At 39.6% G+C, this 22,394-nt stretch overlaps 1 protein-coding gene across 5 annotated transcripts in view; it reads left to right on the top strand.

Moving 5' to 3' along the window:
* The first annotated feature begins 8,684 nt into the window (after positions 1 to 8,684).
* The window catches only part of LOC143035289 (uncharacterized), a 63,835-nt gene continuing 50,125 nt past the window's right edge, over positions 8,685 to 22,394 (top strand). For all 5 annotated transcript variants that reach the window (XR_012967309.1, XR_012967310.1, XM_076202165.1 and 2 more), the window contains exons 1-4: positions 8,685 to 8,888; positions 12,766 to 12,828; positions 17,420 to 17,548; positions 19,792 to 19,953. Coding sequence is in view for 3 of the 5 variants with exons in the window: in XM_076202165.1 (XP_076058280.1) it covers positions 8,817 to 8,888; positions 12,766 to 12,828; positions 17,420 to 17,548; positions 19,792 to 19,953 (426 nt within the window). In the remaining 2 variants the exon portion in view is untranslated. The remainder of the gene's footprint in view (positions 8,889 to 12,765; positions 12,829 to 17,419; positions 17,549 to 19,791; positions 19,954 to 22,394) is intronic.

The raw sequence follows: 22,394 nt of genomic DNA, 5'->3' as shown, positions 1-22,394 counted from the left end.
GAATTAGCATGTACATTATATAATTTTTTCTATTTTTTGATGAATCAACAGTGGCTATTACATGTATAGTATGCCCTCTTAAGTATTCATACATATACAATATACCTAGTATATCCAGAACTTCCCACCCCTCCCCCTGCATCCTATATAATCATATCTGATTCACAAAGTTCCATACAACCAATGTCCTCCCTTAATTTGTTGCCCACTGGTCCACAAAATCCATTTTGGATCATCCAACTCTCCACATACTTCAAATCTACATCCATCCACTTGGTGCCATCTCGTGCCAGCATCCTGGCAACAAACAAGCTGACAAGGTAGGTTGTAAGGTGGCATCCCCCTTTTCAATACCTTCACTCCATCATCAAAAAGACATTATTATCCACTTCCGAAACAGTGGTAATAACACCCAACGAACCAATTGAAAACAAACTAGTCCCACATACATCCATGGCTGTCCTCATGTCAAATGTTTCAAAATAGCACCTGCTTCCCTAAGAGCAAGGCATTTCAGCCACACATTTGGCCACCGTGTTTCCTAGCACCGGCCCTGATCATATGACTTGCCACAAGCAATAGAAAAACCTGGGGAATAATTAACATCTGTTTGCTTATTGGTTATGTCGTTTTCATTTCATTGTTCTGTCTTTCAGTTTTTGTAGACAATGACACATTTTGTGTTTTCTTCACTATTTCATTCCTATTTCTGAAGTCGTTGAGGATATGTTCTGACACCTTAATAAAACAGTCCTTAATATATTCTCCGTCTGTGAATGGCTTTCCTCTTTTTATCATTTTATGGAGAATGTAGAGTAAGAGAAGTGAGTAAATGCCTTGGTGGGTAAAAAAGTGTAATGAGTAATAGACATTTGGGAATGGATGCCAAGAGGAGACTTTATGAAGGAGTGATTGTGCCAACAGCACTGTATGGGGCAGAAACATGGAACATAAGAGAGGAAGAGAGAAGGAGTTTGAATGTATTTACCTATTTACCTAGTTGTATTTTGCGGGAAGGGGAGCTATGCTTGTGGTGTCCCACCTTTGTATCTCGCAGTGTCTACCGTAGTTTGCTTTTAAACTCATAAATGGTTTTTGCGCACACTATTTCCTTGTCCAGTTTGTTCCAAGTGTCCAAAACTCTATGTGGAAAACTGTTTTTCTTCAGATCTCTTCTGTAGCTATGTTTTTTTTATTTTCTTTCCATGTCCTCTTGTGCTTCTCCTGTCCCAGGTTAACAAGTCCTCTCTATCAAGTATTTCTGTGCCTTTTATGATTCTGTAGATGGTCAGTAAGTCACCTCTCTCTCTTCTTTGCTCCAGAGTTGGTAAATCTAGTTTAGCCAATCTCTCCTCATATGACAAGTTTGTGAGTGGAGGTGCCATTTTTGTTGCTGCTCTGGATTCTTTCTATTTTCCTTATATTCTTTTTGGTACTGGGTGACCACAATGTCGCCGCATATTCTAGTCTAGGCCTTATCAGTGTGACCAATATTTTTTCAATCATTTCTTCGTCCAAATATGTAAATGCCACTTTTATTGATCTTAGCAGAGGAGACTGTATGAAGGAGTGATTGTGCCAACAGTACTGTATGGGGCAGAAACGTGGAACATAAGAGAGGAATAGAGAAGGAGCTTGAATGTGTTTGAGATGAGGTGTCAGAAGTATGATGGGGGTTCCTAGGCTAGATAGAGTGAGAAATGAGGAGAACAGGGGTGGAAAGGGAGTTGGGAGATAAGGTTGATGAAAGAGTACCCTATTAGGATGGTTTGGACACATGGAAAGAATGAGTGAAGAAAGACAAGTAAAAGAGATATGGAGGGAGTGAACATGAAGGGACGTCCTAGGATGAGGTGGATGGATGGGGTGAAGGGGGCTTTGGGGAAGAGGGGAATGTCTGTTGAGGAAGGACGGGAGAGGACAGAAGACGGGTGAATGGAGGATGGTTGTATATGGATGATGATGTGATACATGAGGTGGAATGGGCGGGGAGATGGGGGTTAAGGTAGTATGTGTGAGCAAAATTTGAAGCAGCCTAAAGGGATTTCTCCCTGTCTTCTCCTTTTATGCATGGGGGGACGGAGAGGGGGGGGTCGCCTATTTAATGAGGCGGCCTTGCTGTGGATGTGCTGTGCCTTGCGACACTGCCTCTGACCCAGGGCAGTGGACAAGGTGCAGGGATGACTCGTCATCCAGGAGGTGCTAAGATAGGAGGGAGGGTGGAGGGGAGTGGAGTGTATTTAGGGATGGAATGGGTGGGAATGATTTTATGCCTTTTTCTTTTTGGCTACCTCCCTTGTAAGGGGGAAAAAGCCTTGGGATATGTGTGTATGTATGGATGATTACAAAACTGGCAGCAGTTGTGCTATTGGACGATTTCAACCACTTTGTAACATGTTTTGTCTCAGTACATTAAACTTCAGTTCCTCCACAGCTTTTTTTTTTTTTTTTTTGTATCCCCATTTATATATTTCTCAGCAAATGAAATATGCTTTTTTTTCTGAAAATGCCTTTCAGGATTTTTTATTATTAATCATTATTATTATTACTATTATTATTATTGTATATTATTATTATTTTATTATTATCATCATTATTATTATTAGATAGTACTTCATTACAAATCGGGCAGCATGGAAATCCTTTAGAGTTCTGTATGAATGCATATGAGTCTGTCCAGTCACTTTTAAATTTTCTATTTTTCTCTTTTAGCAGCCATTGTTTTGTTATTATTTGCCTACATCCTATATAATGCATGAACTGAGTGATAGCATAAGACCTAAGTATACACATTTTGAGCTTAATGTAGTGACTGATAGTCCGGACCAGCACTTCAGCAATAGTGGGGACTTGGGAAACAAATAGGAACAGTATGATTCAAAACTCACCTGTTTTCTCTCCTATTGACCCTGTTACTGTGGTAGTTGAATTTCCCCATATTCTGAAAAATGTTATTCAGAAAAAAAAAAAAAATAGGGAGTTGGGAGATAGGGTTGATGAAAGAGTATTGGGATGGTTTGGACATATGGAAAGAACGAGTGAAGAAAGATTAGTAAAAGAGGTGTGGAAGGCAGAGGTGGAAGGAGTGAACACGAGGGGATGACCAAGAACGAGATGGATTAATGGGGTAAAAGGGTTATTGGGAAAGGGGAATGTGTTGAGGAAGGATAGGAGAAGACAAAAGATAGGAGTGAATGGAGGATGGTTGTGTATAGATGATGCTGTGGGGACGGAGAGGGGGGTCGCCGATTAAATTAAGCAGCCTTGCTGTGGTTGTGCTGTGTCTTGCTACATTGCTTCTAACTCAGGGCAGTGGGCGAGATGCAAGGAGGGTGAATGGGAATGAAGTATATGGGGACGGAATGGGTGGGAGTGGATTTTATACCTTTGTTCTTTAGCTACTTCCCTTGTAAGGGGGAAAAAGCCTTTGGTATATGTATATACATATATGTGTATATATGTATATATATATATATATATCTAAGTCTAAATAAAAATATTCTTCTAAAAAATGCTGTGGAAGTCGGGGACAGGTGGTATTACGGTGACACTTTGTCCTAAAAATATTCTTGAAAAAGCGCTTGGGTAAGTTGGGGTCAGGTGGTATTCTTCTTCTTCTCCTTCTTCTTCTTCGCGTTCTTCTTCTTCGCGTTCTTCTTCTTCCTCGCTTTCTTCTTCGCGTTTTTCTTCGCGTTCTTCGCATTTTACTTCGTGTTCTTCGCGTTCTTCTTCGCGATCTTCTTCGCGTTCTTTTTCGCATTCTTCTACGTGCTGGGGATCCCGTGTTGGGGTTCCGCCCCGAGGCCGAAGGGGAAAACGAGGGATTAGAGCGCGGAAAGCTGCGGCCGTAGGCCGCTGTTTGCGCAGCCAAGCCACCGGCGAAGCCGGTGAGGGCGAAGCCCGCGGCTTGTATATATATATATATATATATATGTGTGTGTGTGTGTGTGTGATTCACCATGGTCTTGGATCACATGTTGGACTCGTGATCGTCAATTATTAACCTCCCGGGTGAGAGCTCTGAGCTCGTATGAACGATCTATGGGTAATACTGTGACCTTACATGCACACCACACAACTCCCCGCCCAGAGAGTTGGAGTAACAACCCGCAGCGCAGCGATACTGAAATTATTTCAGCTCAGGGCGGGATTCGAACCCGGACCGCCGTAGTGACAGTGTGTACACACCAACACACACACACACACACACACACACACACACACACACACACACATATATATACATATATATATATATATATATGCATATATATATATATATATCCAAAGATTCAAGAACTTATGTCTTTCATTTACTCTATGTAACTTGGTCATACATCATTGTACGCCTGGCAGCATTATTTTCTTAATAAACTGAAATATGTTGCGACATACGACTTGTAACACAATAACAATTCCCGTTGTCTGTGGTTGCGACAATCGACTTTTTATCCATGGGGTACAATAAATAAATAAATAAATAGATAATAAATAAGTAAATAAATAAATAACCCTTTTATTACGATAAGCAACTCTACTCCCTCAGTTAAGTTCAGATTAAGAAAGGCATTTCTTGAATTCATAAAAATTTAATGAAAATATGCATATAACTTTACCTGGAATGTTTTACAATTTTACAGTATGTGACATCTTCGTTTCGATGGAATAATTATTTTGTAGGAAGCTTCTGGAACCACATGTGGCCTGAACGAGCCGCAAGTTGCCGACCACTGGTCTCATTCTGCCGCTCACTGCGGCATGGTAGAAGTGTTTCATTCTGAGCCAACCCTCAGCTTCTTGGGGGCTTACCCTCTCCCTGGCGCCGCCTGAAGCTGAGGCGTGCCCCCCCCCCCCCTTCCTGATCTCCTCTGGGCACTGCCATTCCTAAAAGCTACATCACGTGGACACGTGTGAACTGTTCTAGACCGCTGCAGGGTGGAAGTTCAGGCGGGTGACAACCCCGGAAATCTCAAAATGATGATGATAATAATAGTAACATTAGCTACAATGATAATAATAAAGCGTGGTTGTAACTAAAAAGCGCACAGTTCCATACAAGTCTCCCCCCCCCCTCATGAACTTGGGGATGACTACTGACATTAAAGCAGGATTAAATAATGTTAAAAAAAGGTTATCGGTATGGAGTAAAATAAGGGATGCTGGCAACAAATGAGAGTCCGACTACAAAGTATGGTATTTCCTGGCACCAACGGCCATTTCCCCCTTACAAGGGAGGTAACCAAAAAAAACAAAGGCATAAAATTTATTCCCACAAATATTTTCTCTCTGTGTTTACTAAGGAGTGGTTAGATAAGGTACCTGACTGCTATCCTATTTACAGTGGGGATGAAGAAAGTAGACTATCAGATATCAGCATTAATAAGGTAGAAGTAGCCAAGCTTGAAGAGTGTAATTTTGAAATCTGCGACCTGTTAACAGAAATATTTAATAAGTCATTAGACACTGGTTTTGTGCCTATTGCTTGAGGGTAGGGAAACGTCCCTGTTTTCAAAAAGGGAGATAAATCGTCCATATGCAACTACAGGCCAATCAGTTTGACATCAGTCATAGATAAAATGCGTGAATCAATAATAGTTAAAAGACTCAGAGATCACATCGAGAGACATAATTTGAATCGTGACTCACATGGTTTCTCCAAGGGTAAGTCATGTGAGAATAATCTTCTATATTTTTACACTAACGTATATAATGCGTCAGAGAATAATGATAGTTACGATGTTATTTACCTTGACTTTAGCAGAGCGAACAAGATGCCCCACTATAGACTACTAAATAAAACGAAAGCCCATGGCATAGGAGGAAAAGTGTTAGAATGGGTTAGAGCATGGATCAGTGACAGAAAACAGCGGGTCACCATAAATGGTGTAAAATCCAAATGGGGGAGTGTTTTTAGTGGAGTTCCCCAGGGCTCGGTTTTGGGTACCTTATGGTTCATTTTGTACAAAAATGACTTGGAATTGGATTAATAGTAATGTTAGTAAGTTTGCGGATGACACTAAATTTGGACGCCTGATTATGTCAGGATGATGATGCCAAGATTCTGCAGGATGATCTTAACAAATTGTTCACATGGTCGGTGAAATGGCAAATGAACTTCAATATCTCAAAGTGCAGCATGTTAAACATAGGGCCACACAACCCCGAAAATATATATAGCTTAGATAACACGTTTTTAGAGAAAACTGAGTGTGAGAGAGACTTGGGAGTTCTAGTGAGTCCTGACCTTAAATCCAGGAAACAGTGCAATAGCACCAAGAATAAAGATAACAAAGCATTAGGTTTCATTGCTAGTACGGTTACGAATAGAAGTGCAGAGGTAATTATCAAAATATATCTAGCGTTAATTAGACCCATCCTTGACTATGCGGTATAGTTTTGGTCTCCGTCTTATAGAATGGATATAAATTCACTAGAATCAGTACAGAGGAGAATGACCAAAATTATACTTGGGCTCAGAAATACCTTACGAAGCGAGGCTTAGGCACCTTAACTTACACTCTTTTGAAAGACGCAGAGTGCGGGATGGTCTAATAGATGTGTTCAAGTGGATCAAAGGGTTTAACAAGGTTGACACAAACAAGGTCATCACATTAAGAAAACAGGGCAGGACTCATAGTAATGGATATAAATTGGACAAACTTAGACTTAAGAAGGAAATAGGAAATTATTGGTTTACTAATAGGGTGGTCAACGAATGGAATAGACTTATTAACCATGTAGTGAGCGCTGAAACTATCAGTTGTTTTAAGAAACGGTTAGACAACTTTATGGATGGGGATAATAGATAGTAATAGACATGGAACTGCCTGGTATAGGCCTTATGATCTCTTACAGTCCCCTTCATTCTTATGTTTCTATCCCCACACATTCCACTCCCCCCCTCTCATCTTGGCTCCTCCTGGATGACGGGTTATTCCTGCATCTCGCCCACTGCCCTGGGTCAGAAGCACTGTCGCAAGACACAACACATACACAACAAGGCTGCTTCATTTAATCGGCGACCACCCTCTCCGTCCTATCATGCAGACAAAGAGAAGATGGGGGAGAAACCCTTTTGGGCTGTGTCAAAATATCATTCACACATACTCCCTCACCCCCCAACCCCCTTTCATGCACCACAGCATCATCCATACACAACCATCCTCCACTGACCCCTATCTTCTGTCTTCTCCTGTCCTTCCTCCACAGACATTCCCCTCTTTCCCAATGCCCCTTTTACCCCATCCATCCATCTCATCCTTGGTCACCCCCTCACATTCACTCTGTCCACTTCTGGCTTCCACACCTCATTCTTTCCATAATTCCAAACCATCCCATTACTCTTTCATCAACCCTTATCTCCCAACTCCCTTTCCACCCTCGTTCTCTTCCTCACCTCCTCGTTTCTCACTCTATCCAACCAAGTAACCTCTATCATATTTCTCAGGCACCTCATCTCAAACACATTCAAACTCTTTCTCTTTTATGTTCCATGCTTCTGCCCCATACAATGCTGTCGGCACAATCACTCCTTCATACAATCTCCTCTTAGCATCCATGGCTATGTCTATAGACCAGTTATCTATTATATTGGAGCAATGTAGGCGTTCAACATCTCTCCCATAAACCAATAGGAAACGCAGAGTAGTGAAACACAATGGGAAATATATCATCCTTATAAGCCGGAAAGAGTGTCACAAAATGCTGTAGCTTCAATATGCCACATCGAGTTGAGAAATAATGTGATTTCAGTGAGCTACGGAGAATGACGTGTAACTGCGTCTGAATCTATGCATTTTGTTTGGCTTAAATAACTTTAGTATTCATGTCTACTTTGTAATAATATGTTGTGTTCGGATTGTATGCTTGTAGCCGAAATGGTTCGTTGTTATGTTTAGTTTATAATTTTCTTTATAGGCAAATTGTAATGAATAAAATACATACATACATACATATACCAAGGCTTTTTCCCCCTTCCAAGGGAGGTAGCCAAAAAGGGAAAGGCATAAAAACACTCCCACCCATTTCATCCCTAAATACACTCCACACCCCTCCCACCCTTCCTCTCATCTGAAATATGTCTCTGGTGTGTATCTTTAATAAGAGTCGACTAAAACTATTTGATAACTACCAGTCCGTAGTATGTATTTCCGAAAATCTTATTTGACTTGATATTTTGTGATTTTGTGTAATTCTATTTTTTCCGATAATATTTTCATTAAGCTAATGTAAATATAAAAATTGATGTAGAGGGATTTGTATCAACCATTCCATTCAAGAAATATTAAATAAAGCTGACATAAGTTTAAGAAGCTCGTACAAATAGTGCTGCCAACAGTGCAACTGTAGCATGACAGGCGAAATGCCATTTTTTCTCAGTAAGGTTGTTGTTTCTTGTGGATACATATCGTCGAAAAATTATATAAGAAAATGAAACCACACAAACAGTGAACACTAAATATACACATGTGGCATTAATAAATTTTAAATTTATAATGTTTATCCTAACTTATCGTTTTCTATAAATGCTATTCCAAAATACATTTTCTATGAATACAAATAAGAAAAACAATACGCACATATAGAAGTAAAGATAAGCATTCCAATCCTTTAAATTTAAACAAAAAAATATCGCATTGAACAAATATTAGTGTATTAGCTTTCAACGATTGTATGATTTATTCTTTTATTGTGGAGTGCAACTGCAGACGAATTTCTGATGGCAGTAGAACTTGGCAGTAGCAATTGATTAGAATGAAGCGAACTCGAAAGTGGTGAAAATTGAAGGCCACGTCCTCCTTGCCAAGTGGTTGAATATGGAGGAGGTGGACCTAAGTGATAACCCAGCTCCAGCCCTTGAAGATGAGGCTCCTGACCCTCGTATACAGGTGACTATACTCTTATTGGGTATGGTTTACCTTACAAAATATAAAGTTAATCTAATCATAGTAGTTAGTACTCACCATGTCAGGAGACCTTATTTAATCTCAACAGTTAATCCCAATTGATTGAAGTACAAGACTGGCAGCTTTTTAAGTCAATGTATTTTTTCATATAAATTTTTAGTTTGCAATAGGATGGACAAACCTTACCTAAGTAAAGATTGTTTCTTCAGTATACAGTTGTGTGTTGAAATTATTTTGTCATATCACAGTGATGAGGGGGAAGTTTGTAAAATAAATTTAAAATTGTGCATTTAATGAGTAATAGAAGTCTTCCTCCTAACTAATCAAAATCCAAATATTACATATTAAGTAAGTATAACAAAATAGGAATTATCATTATAACTGATCAGATTTCTAAGAGTGGTAACTATAAAACAGGCCTGTGCCTTGGTTTGAGGTAAAATTGCTTGTCTATTTTTTGTGTTTAGGTGATTCAAGTGATTCCGACCTCTATTTGTTTATGAAACTACTCGCTCGCACAGATGTGAGTCACACTTCTATTATTAAATTTGAGGGTATTATGAGAAATTCACCTTCAGTAATTTACCTTTTGTAAGGTCATTAGGTACCCTTTGGGGTATTGAAGTCTTCCATAGGTGCAGTAGCACTTGTTGGGGTGGACCTGGTTCTGGATCAATATGAAGATCAGTAGTGGTAAAGGTATTGGTTCCTGTCTTTGGTTATTCAGGTCATGAATATGTTAGTATTATTGTGCCAATGGTATCTTGGTTTAGATGGCTCTAGTGTTTATTTCTGTATTTGAGAAGAAGTTATTCTTATGATTTGGCTAATGTTGTATCTAGACTATCAAGTTATGTTCCTGGTTGGTGTTGCTTAGTGCTGACTATCAGCATTCCTATACATTCACTGCACAGTGCTTGACTGATTTCCTCCAGGTTGTGAATCAGCCAGTACATCTGTATCATATTTGCTCTGTAGCATCAATACTCCAGAATTGAAATCCATTTGCTGTAAGATTTCTCTGAGAGGCCACTGACTAGTAACAGGACCAATGATTTGTATAGGGAAAAGAATGTTGTATGATAGAGGGATTGAAATGTGTGTCAGATGGTTCCAAGGACACTCCTGGCTCTACTTACTTTTCTTATTGTTAGGATTCAGTTACTGTCCTACCTCAAGGATGTGAACCTTCTCAAGTGGATCTTGTTATCTTCTTACTGATATCTTGGTTGCACTTTCACTATTTTGTCTTGGTTTCCATTCATTTTTCAGAATTTCTAGTTCAACATAATAGCTTCTTTCAAATAGGGATGTTTTTTTTAGTCTATTTCTGTTATTGTAAAATTTCCATAGGAGGAAGGGCAGTGAGTGGTGGGATGATGAAGCAAAGAAGGTTGTAGAAGAGAAGAAGCAGGCATTAACAGATTGGGTACAAAGTAGGATGGGAGAATCATATGGGAGATATAAAGAAAAAAAAGAGAAATAAAGTATAAGATAAAGGAGGCAAAAAGGAGAGTAGATGTGAAATGGATTAAGAGTATGACGGAAAATTTTGAAAGTAATAAAAAGATGTTTTGGAAAGAAATCAAGAGAGGAAGAGGAGGTGAATCAAGTAGAGAAGAAAAGGTTAAAGGTGCAGATGGAGAGATGATAATGGAAGAGAAGGCAGTAAGAGGAAGATGGGCAGAGTGTTTTAGGGAGTTGCTAAATGTTAGGGAGGGAAAGGTAGTTGCAGTGGGCCGCACTAAGAAAATGACCATGATGAATGAGGAAAATGGAGGAGAACTAAGGACAGATGAGGTGAAGGCAGTTGTTAAGATGAAGAGAGCAAGTAAGGCACCTTGGTTGGATGGGTGTTATGCAGAATGTCTAAAAAGGAGGTACAGTGATGGTGGACTGGCTGGCAAGGTTATTTAATGTTTGTTTAAGAGAGGGTAGAGTGCCAGAGGAAAGGGGGACAAGTGTGAGTAGTAGTTTCAGAGGGATCAGTTTGTTAAGTGCAGTTGGGAAGGCTTATGGGATGTTTTTGATTGAGAGGATTAGGAGAGGAATAGAGGGAGTAATTGTTGAAGAACATTGTGGGTTTAGGACAGATAGAGCTTGCGTAGATCAGATTTTTGTGGTAAGACAAATATGTGAGAAAGCTTTAGGAAAAGGTAAGGATGTTTTTTGGGCCTTTATGGATTTAGAAAAGGCTTATGACAGGGTAGACAGGAAGGCATTGTGGGAGTTATTGTATATGGGATATAAGGAAAGCTGTTAAGAGCAGTCAAGAGTTTTTATGAAAGTAGTAGAGCTTTGTTAGAATAAGAAATGGAGAGAGCGAGTGGTTTGAGGTAAAGGTGAGACTTCACCAGGAATGTATTATGTCACATTGGCTGTTCAGTTTATACATGGATGGGGTGGTGTGAGATGTAAATGCAAGGGTAATAGGTTGGGGGATTGGAGATAATTAAAGAAAATGGAGAAAAATGGGAGATGAGCCAGTTGTTGTTTGCTGAATACACTGTGCTTGTAGCAGGATCAGGGGAGTGATTGAGGAAGTTAGTGACAGAGTTTGGGAAGGTGTGCAAAAGAAGGAAGTTAAAGATAAATGTGGGTAAAAGTAAGGTAATGAAATGTACAAGGGGAAAAAGTGGTAGCAGACTGGAAATGAGTATTAAGGGAGAAAGACTGGAGGAAGTGGATAGCTTTAGATATTTGGGTGTGATTATGGCGGGAAAGGGAGGAGTGGAGGTAGATTGAGAGAAGAGAGTAAATACCTTATTGGATTAAAAAGTGTAATGAGAAATAGATATTTGGGAATGGATGCTAAGGAGATATTGTATGAAGGAGTGATTGTGCTAACAACACTGTATGGGTCAGAAACATGGAACATAAGGGAGGAAGAGAGGAGTTTGAATGTGTTTGAGATGAGGTGCCTGAGAAGTATGATAGGGGTTACTAGGCTGGGTAGAGTGAGAAATCAGGAGGTGAGGAAGAGAACAGGGGTGGAAAAGGAGTTGGGAGGTAGGGTTGATGAAAAAGTACTGGAATGGTTTGAACACATGGAAAGAATGAGTTAATAAAGATTAGTAAAATAGGTGTGGAAGACAGGTAGAAGGAATAAACATGAGGGGTTGACCAAGGATGAGATGGATGGGGATAAAAGGGGCATTGGGAAAGAGGGGAATGTCTGATGAGGAAGGATGGGAGAAGACAGAAGATAGGGGTGAATGGAGAATTGTTGTGTATGGATGATGCTGTGATGCATGAGGTGGAGTGGGTAGGGGATGGAGGGTGAGGGAATATACGTGAAAAATAATTTGATGCAGCCCGAAGGGATTTCTCCTTATCTTCTCTTTTTCTGTATGAGGAGACGGAGGGGGCAGGGTCACCAATTAAATGAAGTAGCCTTGTTGTGTTTGTGCTGTGTCTTGCGACACTGCTTCTGACCCAGGGCAGTGGGTGAGATGCAGGGATGACCTGTCATCCAGGAGTAGCCAAGATAAGAGGGAGGGAAGAGGGTGAATGGGAGTGGAGTATGTTAGGGATGGAATGGGTGGGAGGGGATTTTATGCCTTTGTTTTTTGGCTACCTCCATTATAAGGGGGAGAAAGCCTTTGGTATGTATTATTATTCTAGGAAAATCCATGTTCATTACATTTGCAATATGTTTTGATTGCTTACTCAATATTTTTCACACTTATCAAATAATGGTCTTCTAGTATTATGTGTTTTAGGTTAATAACCAACTCAATATATTGAAATAATGCAGATTTAGCACTATTGACCTTGTTTGTTTAAATCTTACAGTCATTGCCAGTTGTATCTTTAAAAATTTATGATTAACATTATCATTAATATTGTTGTATTGCAGGTGGAGCTGGAGCAGCTAAATTCATCAACAGATGCCATAAACAAATTGGAGGTGGATTTGGATGTAAGTTCATTTGTTATCATTAGGATTATCACATTGCCAAATTTTATGTTCTTCATTTTGATGTAGGTATGTCTGATACCCCATCATTTTTTTGAACTTTAATATGGAGAAAAGGCCAGAGGATGTAGACAGGATAAAATCTTGGAGGATAGGTAAGAGATTTTAATATGGTCAGGATAAAATCTTACTATCTGTAATAAAGATATAAAAGTTAGTGCCAGTTTACCAAGTGTGATACATTGCTAAGATAATCTTATGATAGCTAATTTCTTTTCATTATTTGAACTAAAACTGAGGTAAAGTGTGTTTGAAATCCATGAATACTCAGGATGTTGTTCTCATTGTTGCTATTGTTATGGATAGCTTGCAGTGTCAGTGGACTACAAACTCATAAGCATGAAAGATATATTCAGCTTGGAAGTGGAAAAAATATGTACTAGAACTGAAAGGAAGAGACTTTCAAAAGGATTGGATAAACCAGATGTGTTTCTGAAAAAAAGGAGAAATGGAAAAAGGAACCATAAGATTGAGTGAAGAGTACAAGATATCCACCGGGGGCATTGGGGGAGGCTGGGTAAATGCAGGGATAGGCACTTTCGTAACCTTAAGGGGGTACGCGACACCTGGAGGTAATTTTCTAAAATATTTAGAGTAAAGAGCTGAAACTTCTCAGGTAAATAGGTATCCATATTGCCTACATTTTAGGTGAAGCAGAATGATGTATGTACACATGTACACATGTACGTATACCAGTAGCGACATTTAAAAGTGCACAGCACCATAATACGTGGACCAATTTGTTTTATATTTTGGCTATGATTAGTCAGTAGGCACACCTAGGGCCGGTCATTGAGTAATTGAACAATTTCCTTTATACTTTTGCATACAGGCATTTCAATTTTAATGTCTGGCAAAAATCGTGAAAAATACAATTTTTTGCTCGTTTCCATTATTACTCCGAACTCTTTCATCCTATTCAAAATATTCGAACGATCGGCCCTAGCAGTTACTAAAAGTAATATTCCCTGTAAGTTTCATCTAAATCTAATGTATATTAGATTTTTTATGATTAAAAAAAAGTAGAAAAATATCGAACGGAGATATGGCAACTTGAAATATGAATATATCTGTAACTTGCTTATAGTTTCACCAATTTGACTGATTTTTTCATGGCTTAATTCTTATTATATAATAAGTAAGTACAGTAAAAATTATCAACATATTTTAATTATAAGTACTTTAAATACTGAAAAACTAAAGTATAAGTATGTCACAGTAGTGACGACGCACAGACGACAACATCATATAATTTGCTTTTTTGCACCTTTGGCAGTTTCTTCATATGAAACCTCTCTGCTGGGGGTCTTCAGGGTATCTAAATAATTGGAAAGAGGTTTATTTTCCAGTAGTGGGCGCCTTCTCTTTCCTCATCAGATTCCCCTTGCCAATCTATGTTGGTAGGGCACCCCCTCCAGAATCATATGATGTCCCTTCTTCTTTCTTCTTCCTGTATAGCCTTGATCTTTTTCCTCTTGCTTTCTTCTTTGGATTTAATCTTCCTCTTTGAATTGTTTAGTCTAATGTTGTCCTTTACCTCTGTCACCGTCACAGAGGTGCAGGTGAGGGCGGTGGTGGAGTAAGAGGTGGTGAGATCTTTAGTTGTCTTTGACTGCTTGCCATCTTCAACTGCTGTTTTTTGTCATTGTGATGTTCTTTTGTTCTTTTTGCTACCCATGATGACTGTACTAAAGAGTAATATGTACTAGCTAAAGTAATAGATTGCAATGAGAGCTCATGAGACATGCGTACTTCCCTTTTCAGAGCTAGCCGGGAACTAACGCTTAGTTTCGCACAAAGTTGGCGAAATATTCTCCCTCCACCTTCCTCCCTTCCCCTCCACAATCGTATTGGCCGTTGATACACTGGGCAAGTGTAAATTCAATCAAATTTCAACGTTATTCGCTGCGCCTGAAGGTCCTAAGTGGCACGCCTCCCTCTAGTGTGGGTTGCGCCTTTAAATCTGTCCCTTTAAACCTCACCCAGGACCTTTAAATTGTGCGCGGCTGGAAAATTATTTGTCGGGATTTATTTCTAAGTGGTATACGAACATTTTGAACACAGTTTTGAAAAATGCCATATCTTGACCAAATTCACCCCCCCAGGTGTCGCGTACCCCCTTAACCCCTTCCATACGGTGCCGCACACGTAGGCGTCATGGGGAGCGAGTGTATTCGCGAGGCTGCCATATCGGCGTCTTGATTATATTTATTGTAGTCGCCCCTCCATAATGACATTCTTTCTAATTCATTTGTAATCGCATTTTCTATGGTTATCAAAATTCACGGGTGAAGAGAGAACGATCGATATAAGCGGTGACTATATTTTATGATGCGAGTATTATTACGACACGTCGTACGGCTGGCATTGGCTGCTGCCACCGAGATCTAAGTCCATGACGCCTACGTGTGCGGCACCGTATGGAAGGGGTTAAGCCTATCTGCGTGTAACACTTCATTCAGTCCCTATGAAGGATAAAAATTCTGAACTTATTAGGATGTAACTATTCCATCACCAAAAAGGGACCTACAAATCTACAATTGAGCTTAGATTGGTGGTCAGGCATGCTTTTGTACACATTATCCCCAATGTTGATTTCAACAGGCTTAGCTTATAGATGCTGGTTTTTCAACATCTTGCCTTGGAAAGATCAAGTTGACTTCTAACAGAACTATAAATAGAATGCAAAGCATGACTTTGGAGTTGGCCATTGTCCTCAATATTGTAGAGGAGACAAGGGGGACTATCAAGCACATCATAAGGGTGCCATTTTTCCACTACATAGATAATATAATGAGGCGTCTTGCCTGTAGAGATATTAATGATGCTGTTAATACAAGCACTGACATGGGGAGGCCAATCCTCCCAAGGTTCATGAAGGTTACTAGTAATGTGCCTGAGTACATCTAAAAATCTTTCTATTTGTCCTCTCCACAAGACCATTGGATGCAGGATGGTAAGCAGTCACAAATTTATGCATGATCCCATAACTCTCACAAATACTCGGTAAAACCTCATTCCTAAAATCCGACCCATTGTCACTAAGGAGCACTGAAGGAGTAGTGTATGGACAAAAAACATGAGAAACTAAAGCATGGGGTACTACTGGAGCAGACTTGTTACATAAGGGAGGCAATATTACAAAATGACTAAAGTGGTCCACACACACAAGGGCATACACAGAACCTTGAGTACTATGAGGAATAAATGAGGGAACTTTGTTTACTAGACATCGCTAAATTAGATCTTGGAAGTACGGTCCCACTACACAACAACATTAAATGAGTAAAAGCAGCAACGACTGCAACAGCACTGTAGGAGAGAGGCCAAATGCAGAGTATGGGATCCAATATATTTGACGTTTTGCCCAGCAGTGCTTCTTCAGAAGAAACCCTGCTGGGCGAAACGTCAAATATATTGGATCCCATACTCTGTGTTTGGCCTCTCTCCTACAACAACATTAACTTGAAAAATAAAAATAAATGTTATATACATACAATGAGTATTGTGACTGCTCACAAAAACACATGCCCTTTTACATGAAAGACAAATCCATCAATGTAAGCAGTCATAAAACAATGTCCAATACACAGGAAATATCTAAAAAAAAAAGAATAATAACACCAGTTTTCTTACAAGCAACCAAAGAAAATGTGAGCGTCAACAAATGACATCATGGAAGAGACAAACATGGCAGCCAAGATAACATTCTTGGCCAGAAATGTAATTATATTAATTCAGTATAACCACAATATATTTTAGCATTGCATGCAGAAACAATAAAAAAATATAGAGTAGAAGCCTGAGTACATGAAAAACACTAAAAAGGGCCAGTCACTGGAGAAAGCAGTGAATGCAATTTACTGTTCGATAGGCTTGTGTAGAGAATATTGTTTAAAAATCCAGGGCTATCTGTCTCCAAATTAATAAACAGCACACTTAGGAAAAAGAGGCAATCCAGTGACAAATGGAGATGGCTATGGTATAAAGTTCAGAGTCAACACAATGTCTAAGACAAAACCATGTGGGACCACAAAAAAATCACTTGGCGCATCTAAAAAAAAACTGTTCCTGCGCCAAGTATGCAAATTTTTGTTTCAAGTCACAGGTATTAATTGGTCCAATGGCACTGAATAAAATCACCTGGGTGACCTGGCTGCAAAAGAAAGGGAGAGAAAACACATGATGTCGCGAAACTGGCTCCCCAGAATTTTCAAATGTAATGATAGCTACAATTTTATATTTTATGAATATACATCATGTATCACAAATTCACCATAAACTTAGCTTATTTTTGTAATTTTTTTGGTGTAGTGTAGGTATAATACTTTTGAGTAAAAATAAATTTTGAGGGGCTAAATAGATTTTGAGGGCTAAGACCCCCCCCATAGACCCCCCATGGCTACGGCCCTGTGTGTGATTAAAATGACATGCCCCCTGATGTATGCTTCCAATTGATGATGATTGATGATGCATGTAATTTTTGTACATATTCTATTTCTTTCCTAATTGCCCTTCGTATGTTTAATTTCAGGAAGCAAGAAATCTTTTTCGGCAACTTTTAACAGACTCCACACAGCGTATTGATGCTTTAGCCAAACGTTTAGGAAAGTGTGTAGAGCAGTCAAGACCTTATTATGATGCTCGTATTAAAGCAAAACAGGTAAGAATTTGAGTAATTTAATTAGATAATGGTTTTAATTTCCTTCTCTTCCTCCCCATCCACCTACTCACCTGTCTTCTTTCTGCCTGGCCTACCTGGGCTTCAGTCTACCTAAGCCACTCACAAGTGGCAGACTGGGATGTAAAGTGGTCCAGGCATTTTTCACTCAGAGCAGCCCTGTTAGAGGGGCTGAGTGGCGTGCAAAGTGAGTTAAGCAATTTTAGGGGTATTTTGAGGCCTATGTTGGGACTTGATTGACTATTTTAGATACATACATACATACACCAAAGGATTTTTTCCCCCTTACATGGGAGGTAGCCAAAAGAAAAAGGCATAGAAACCATTCCCACCCATTCCATCCCCTATATACTCCACTCCCCTCCACCCCCTTCCCTCCCTCTTATCTTGGCACCTCCTGGATGACAGGTCATTTCTGCATCTTGTCCACTGCCCTGTGTCAGAAGCAGTGTCACAAGACGCAACACATCCACAGCAAAGTCACTTTATTAATTCCCCTCATGCAGAAAATGAGAAGACAGGGAGAAATCCCTTCGGGCTGCGTCACTTTATTTCTCATACATACTCCCTCACCCCTCCATCCCCCACCCACTCACCCTCATGCATCACAGCATCATCCATACACAACCTTTCTCCATTCACCCCTATCTTCTGTCCTCTCCCATCCTTCCTCAACAGACATTCCTCTCCTTCCCAATGCTTCTTTAACTCCATCTATCCATCTCATCCTAGGACGCCCCCTCATGTTCACTCCTTCCATCTCTGCCTTCCACACCTCTTTTACTAATCTTTCTTCATTCATTCTTTCCATGTGTCCAAACCATCCCAATACTCTCTCATCAACCCTATCTCCCAACTCCCTTTCCACCCCTGTTCTCCTCACCTCCTCATTTCTCACTCTATCCAGCCTAGTAACCTATCATACTTCTCAGACATTTCATCTCAAACACATTCAAACTCTTTCTCTCTTCCTCTCTTATGTTCCATGTTTCTGCCCCATACAGTGTTGTCAGCACAATCACTCCTTCATGAGTTTAAGAGCAAACTAGACACTACAAGATACAAAGGCGGGACACCACAAGTGTAGCTCCCCTTCCTGTAAAATACAACTAGGTAAATACAATCTCCTTTTAGCATCCATTCCCAAATGTCAGTTTCTAATTACATTTTTAATACCCCAAGGTATTTATTCACTTCTCTCAGTCTACATCCTACCTCCACCCCTACTCCTTCCTTTCCTTCCACATTTGCACCCAAGTATCTAAAACTATTGATTTCCTCCAGTCTTGCTCCCTTAATACTCACTTCCAGTCTGCTGCTACTCTCCCCCCTTGTACATATCATCACCTTACTTTTACCCACATTTATCTTCAATTTCCTTCTTTCACACACCTTCCCAAACTCTGTCACTAACTTCCTTAATCCCTCCTCTGATCCTGCTAAAAGCGCAGTGTCATCAGCAAATAACAGCTGGCTTATCTCCCACTTTTCTCCATTTTCTTTAACCATCACTACCCTTGCATTCACCTCTCACATCACCCCATCCATGTATAGATTGAACAGCCAGGGCGACATAACACATCCCTGATGAAGTCCCACCTTTACCTCAAACCACTCACTCTCTCCATTTCTAATCCTAACACAAGCTCTATTACTCTCGTAAAACTCTTAACAGCTTTCCTCCTATCCCATATATCTGCAATACCTTCCACAGTGCATTCCTGTCCACCCTGTCATAAGCCTTTTCCAAATCCATAAAAGCCCAAAAAACATCCTTACCTTTTCCTATAGCTTTCTCAAACATCCATCTTACCACAAAAATCTGATCTACACAACCTGTGACATGTATAACATGGACAACAATCCAAAGTTTCTTGTAGGAAAATTCTGTGAGAGAATCTCAGGACAGTTCTTTCTGTTATGGAGCCATAGTTTTTCAGTCAGAAAAGCTTGGGACCATTTGATTGCTCAATCATCTTCCAATGATTGAATATGTTATACACTGTGTACTATGGTCTCTTATTAGATGAAAATGGTGTTTCTATCATATATAATCATCAAGATTTCCCTCTTCCCTATTGATCTGTCTGCATGGTAAATTCAAGCATCATTTATGCTCATATGTTATTTATTATACCAAGAGATTATAAATGGAATAGATATTTCTTCTAGTTGACAACTGTAATTTATGTAGGATATTTTAGAAACAGACAAAATTGTTTCAGGCATTGGCTCAAGCTCAAGCAGCAGCTGTACGATATGAGAGAGCTATGAGTCAGCATGCAGCAGCACGGGAGATGGTCTTCCTTGCTGAGGAAGGACTTATGCAAAAGGGCTGTGTCTTTGACCAGACTTGGCAGGAAATGCTCAACCATGCAACCACCAAGGTAATCCTAATGTCATTGTATTTTGTTTTTACATTTCCTCTTACACTAGACTTGACAGGCACTTTACCTGCAAGTGGTGGTCATGCAAGATAGATATCAGAAAGAATAATCTTTCTGCCACTTGTCTTCAAAACCTGTCAGATAGCCTCACCTCCATTTAGAGATACAGTCCTTAGGAGCGGATACAGTATTCCCTTGTTATTGCCAGCTTTAATATTTATGTTTCAATTATCACTGGAAATTTTCCATGGATTAGTCATTCAGTATTTCTAAGGTAGGCAAAGTTGAATTTACTTTACCATATATTTATATTGTGCATGCCTGAGATTGTCTAGTTTGCATTCTTGGCGTGGCCCAGGGAAACCCAGGGACTCCCCCATAGTTGACACATTTAGCGATGACCTGCACATGGCAATCTTTCTCACTCTTATTCTGTACATTATTTATTCATGGAATATGCATATATTCATAACACAACTGTATGATGTTAGAATTGGATTGGGATTTGATGGAAAGACAATGACAATAAAATTTCCATTTCATTTGGCAATGTGGCTAATGCAACATTGCCAAGCGAAATGGAAATTTTACTGCCACTATTTTTCCCTCAAATCCCAAGCCATTCCTAACACCATACAGTCATGTTATGAATATATATATATATATATATATATATATATATATATATATATATATATATATATGTATATATATATATGTGTATATATATATATATATGTGTATATATATATATATATATATATATATATATATTTAGATATATATATATATATATATATATATATATATAACATGCATCCAATACCCCATCTAGGGGTATTGGCTGCATGTTATTGTGGCAAAGTAGCATGCAGTTGATACTTTAGGGTCTATATGGGGCACCCCTACGGACCAGAGCCACACATCATTTTGTCTGTGATAGAGGAAAACTCTGTACATAGAGAAATGATGACACTTTTATACTAAAACTGTCCCTCCGTTATGCTGTCCCCCAACCCCTTGTTACTGTCCTGTACCATTTCATTGAATATTCATTTCCTTTTTTTTGCTTACCTACCCTGTGGTGGGGGCAAAAGAATACTGCCACCAAGTATTTCCACTTGAGTCATAAAAGGCGACAAAAAAGGGACGAGGGATGGGATTAGGAGTCCTACTACCTGTAGCCCTAAAAGGGGACATTCCTAAAAAAGAAAGTAAAGGCATAAGAGGGTCTGGGAGCTTTCCAACCAGTACCCTAAGGTTTGGGTCTTTTAGTGTGGGTGGATGTGGTACAGATGAGAGTAAAAGGGAAGAGATAGGCAGTATGTTTGTGAGAAGATGGATGTACTGGCTTTGAGTGAAACTAAAATGAAAGGAAAGGGCAACTGTGAGTTTGGGAGTGTAGCTGGGAGGTACTCAGGAGTGAAAAGGGGATGAAGAAGAGAAGGGGTGGCTATACTAGTAAGTGAAGAGATAAGTATGTGGGTAGTGGAGTGGAAGGAGGTGTCATCAAGGTTGATGTGGATGAAGGTGAAGCTGGGAAAGGAGATGTGGGTTTTTGTAAGTGCGTATGGGCCTGGTAGTGAGAAGAGCATAGAGGAAAGGGATGCTTTTTGGGTAGATATAAATGAGTGCATAGAGGGATTAGGGAGAAATGTTAATGTAGTTGTATTGGGAGACCTAAATGCTAGGGTAGGAAATGAACCAATTGATGGAGTGATTGGGAAGTATGGAGTTCCAGGTAAAAAATTGTAGTGGAGAATTGATGGTGGAGATGTGTCTTGAAAGAGAGTTGATGATAGCAAACACAGTGTTTAAGAAGAAAGTCAAGCATAAGTACACATGGGAGAGGGTGGTGGATGGAAGGGTGGCAGATAGAGCGTTAATGGACTATATAGTGGTGACCAGGAGTATGGTAAGAAGAGTTAAGGATGTACATGTTCTAAGGGGAGAGAGTGGGGGAATATCAGATCATTTCCTGGTGGAAGGTAAATTGAGAGTGGAGAATAGGTGGAGAAAGAGGAAAAGGGCAGAAGGTAGGGAGGTACTTAGAGTGAACTGCTTAAATGAGGAAAAAAAGGAGAATGAGTATAAGAAGAAGTTGAGAGAGGAGTGGGAGAGAGTAAGGATAGAGTAGAACTAGGAGTGGAGGAGGAATGGGGATGGTTCAAGGAGGGAGTCATAATGTGTGCAAAGATGGTGTGTGGAACAAGGAGGGAAGGAGGAAATAGAAGGAAGAGTAGTGAGTGGTGGGATGAGGAAGCAAAGAAGGATGTAGAAGAGAAAAAGTTGGCATTCATAGATTGGCTACAAATTAGGATGATGGAATTGTATGAGAGGCACAAAGTAAAGAGAAAGGAAGTTAAGCATAAGATAAAGCAAGCAAAGAGGAGAGCAGATGTGAAATGGGGAAAGAGTATGACAGAAAATTTTGAAAGTAA

This window comes from Oratosquilla oratoria, chromosome 18 (assembly GCF_046742065.1).
Source record: "Oratosquilla oratoria isolate Oo_2021 chromosome 18, ASM4674206v1, whole genome shotgun sequence".
Classification (NCBI taxonomy): domain Eukaryota; kingdom Metazoa; phylum Arthropoda; class Malacostraca; order Stomatopoda; family Squillidae; genus Oratosquilla; species Oratosquilla oratoria.
Note: the sequence above shows the minus strand (reverse complement) of the source record. Positions and strands in the feature narration are given on the sequence as shown.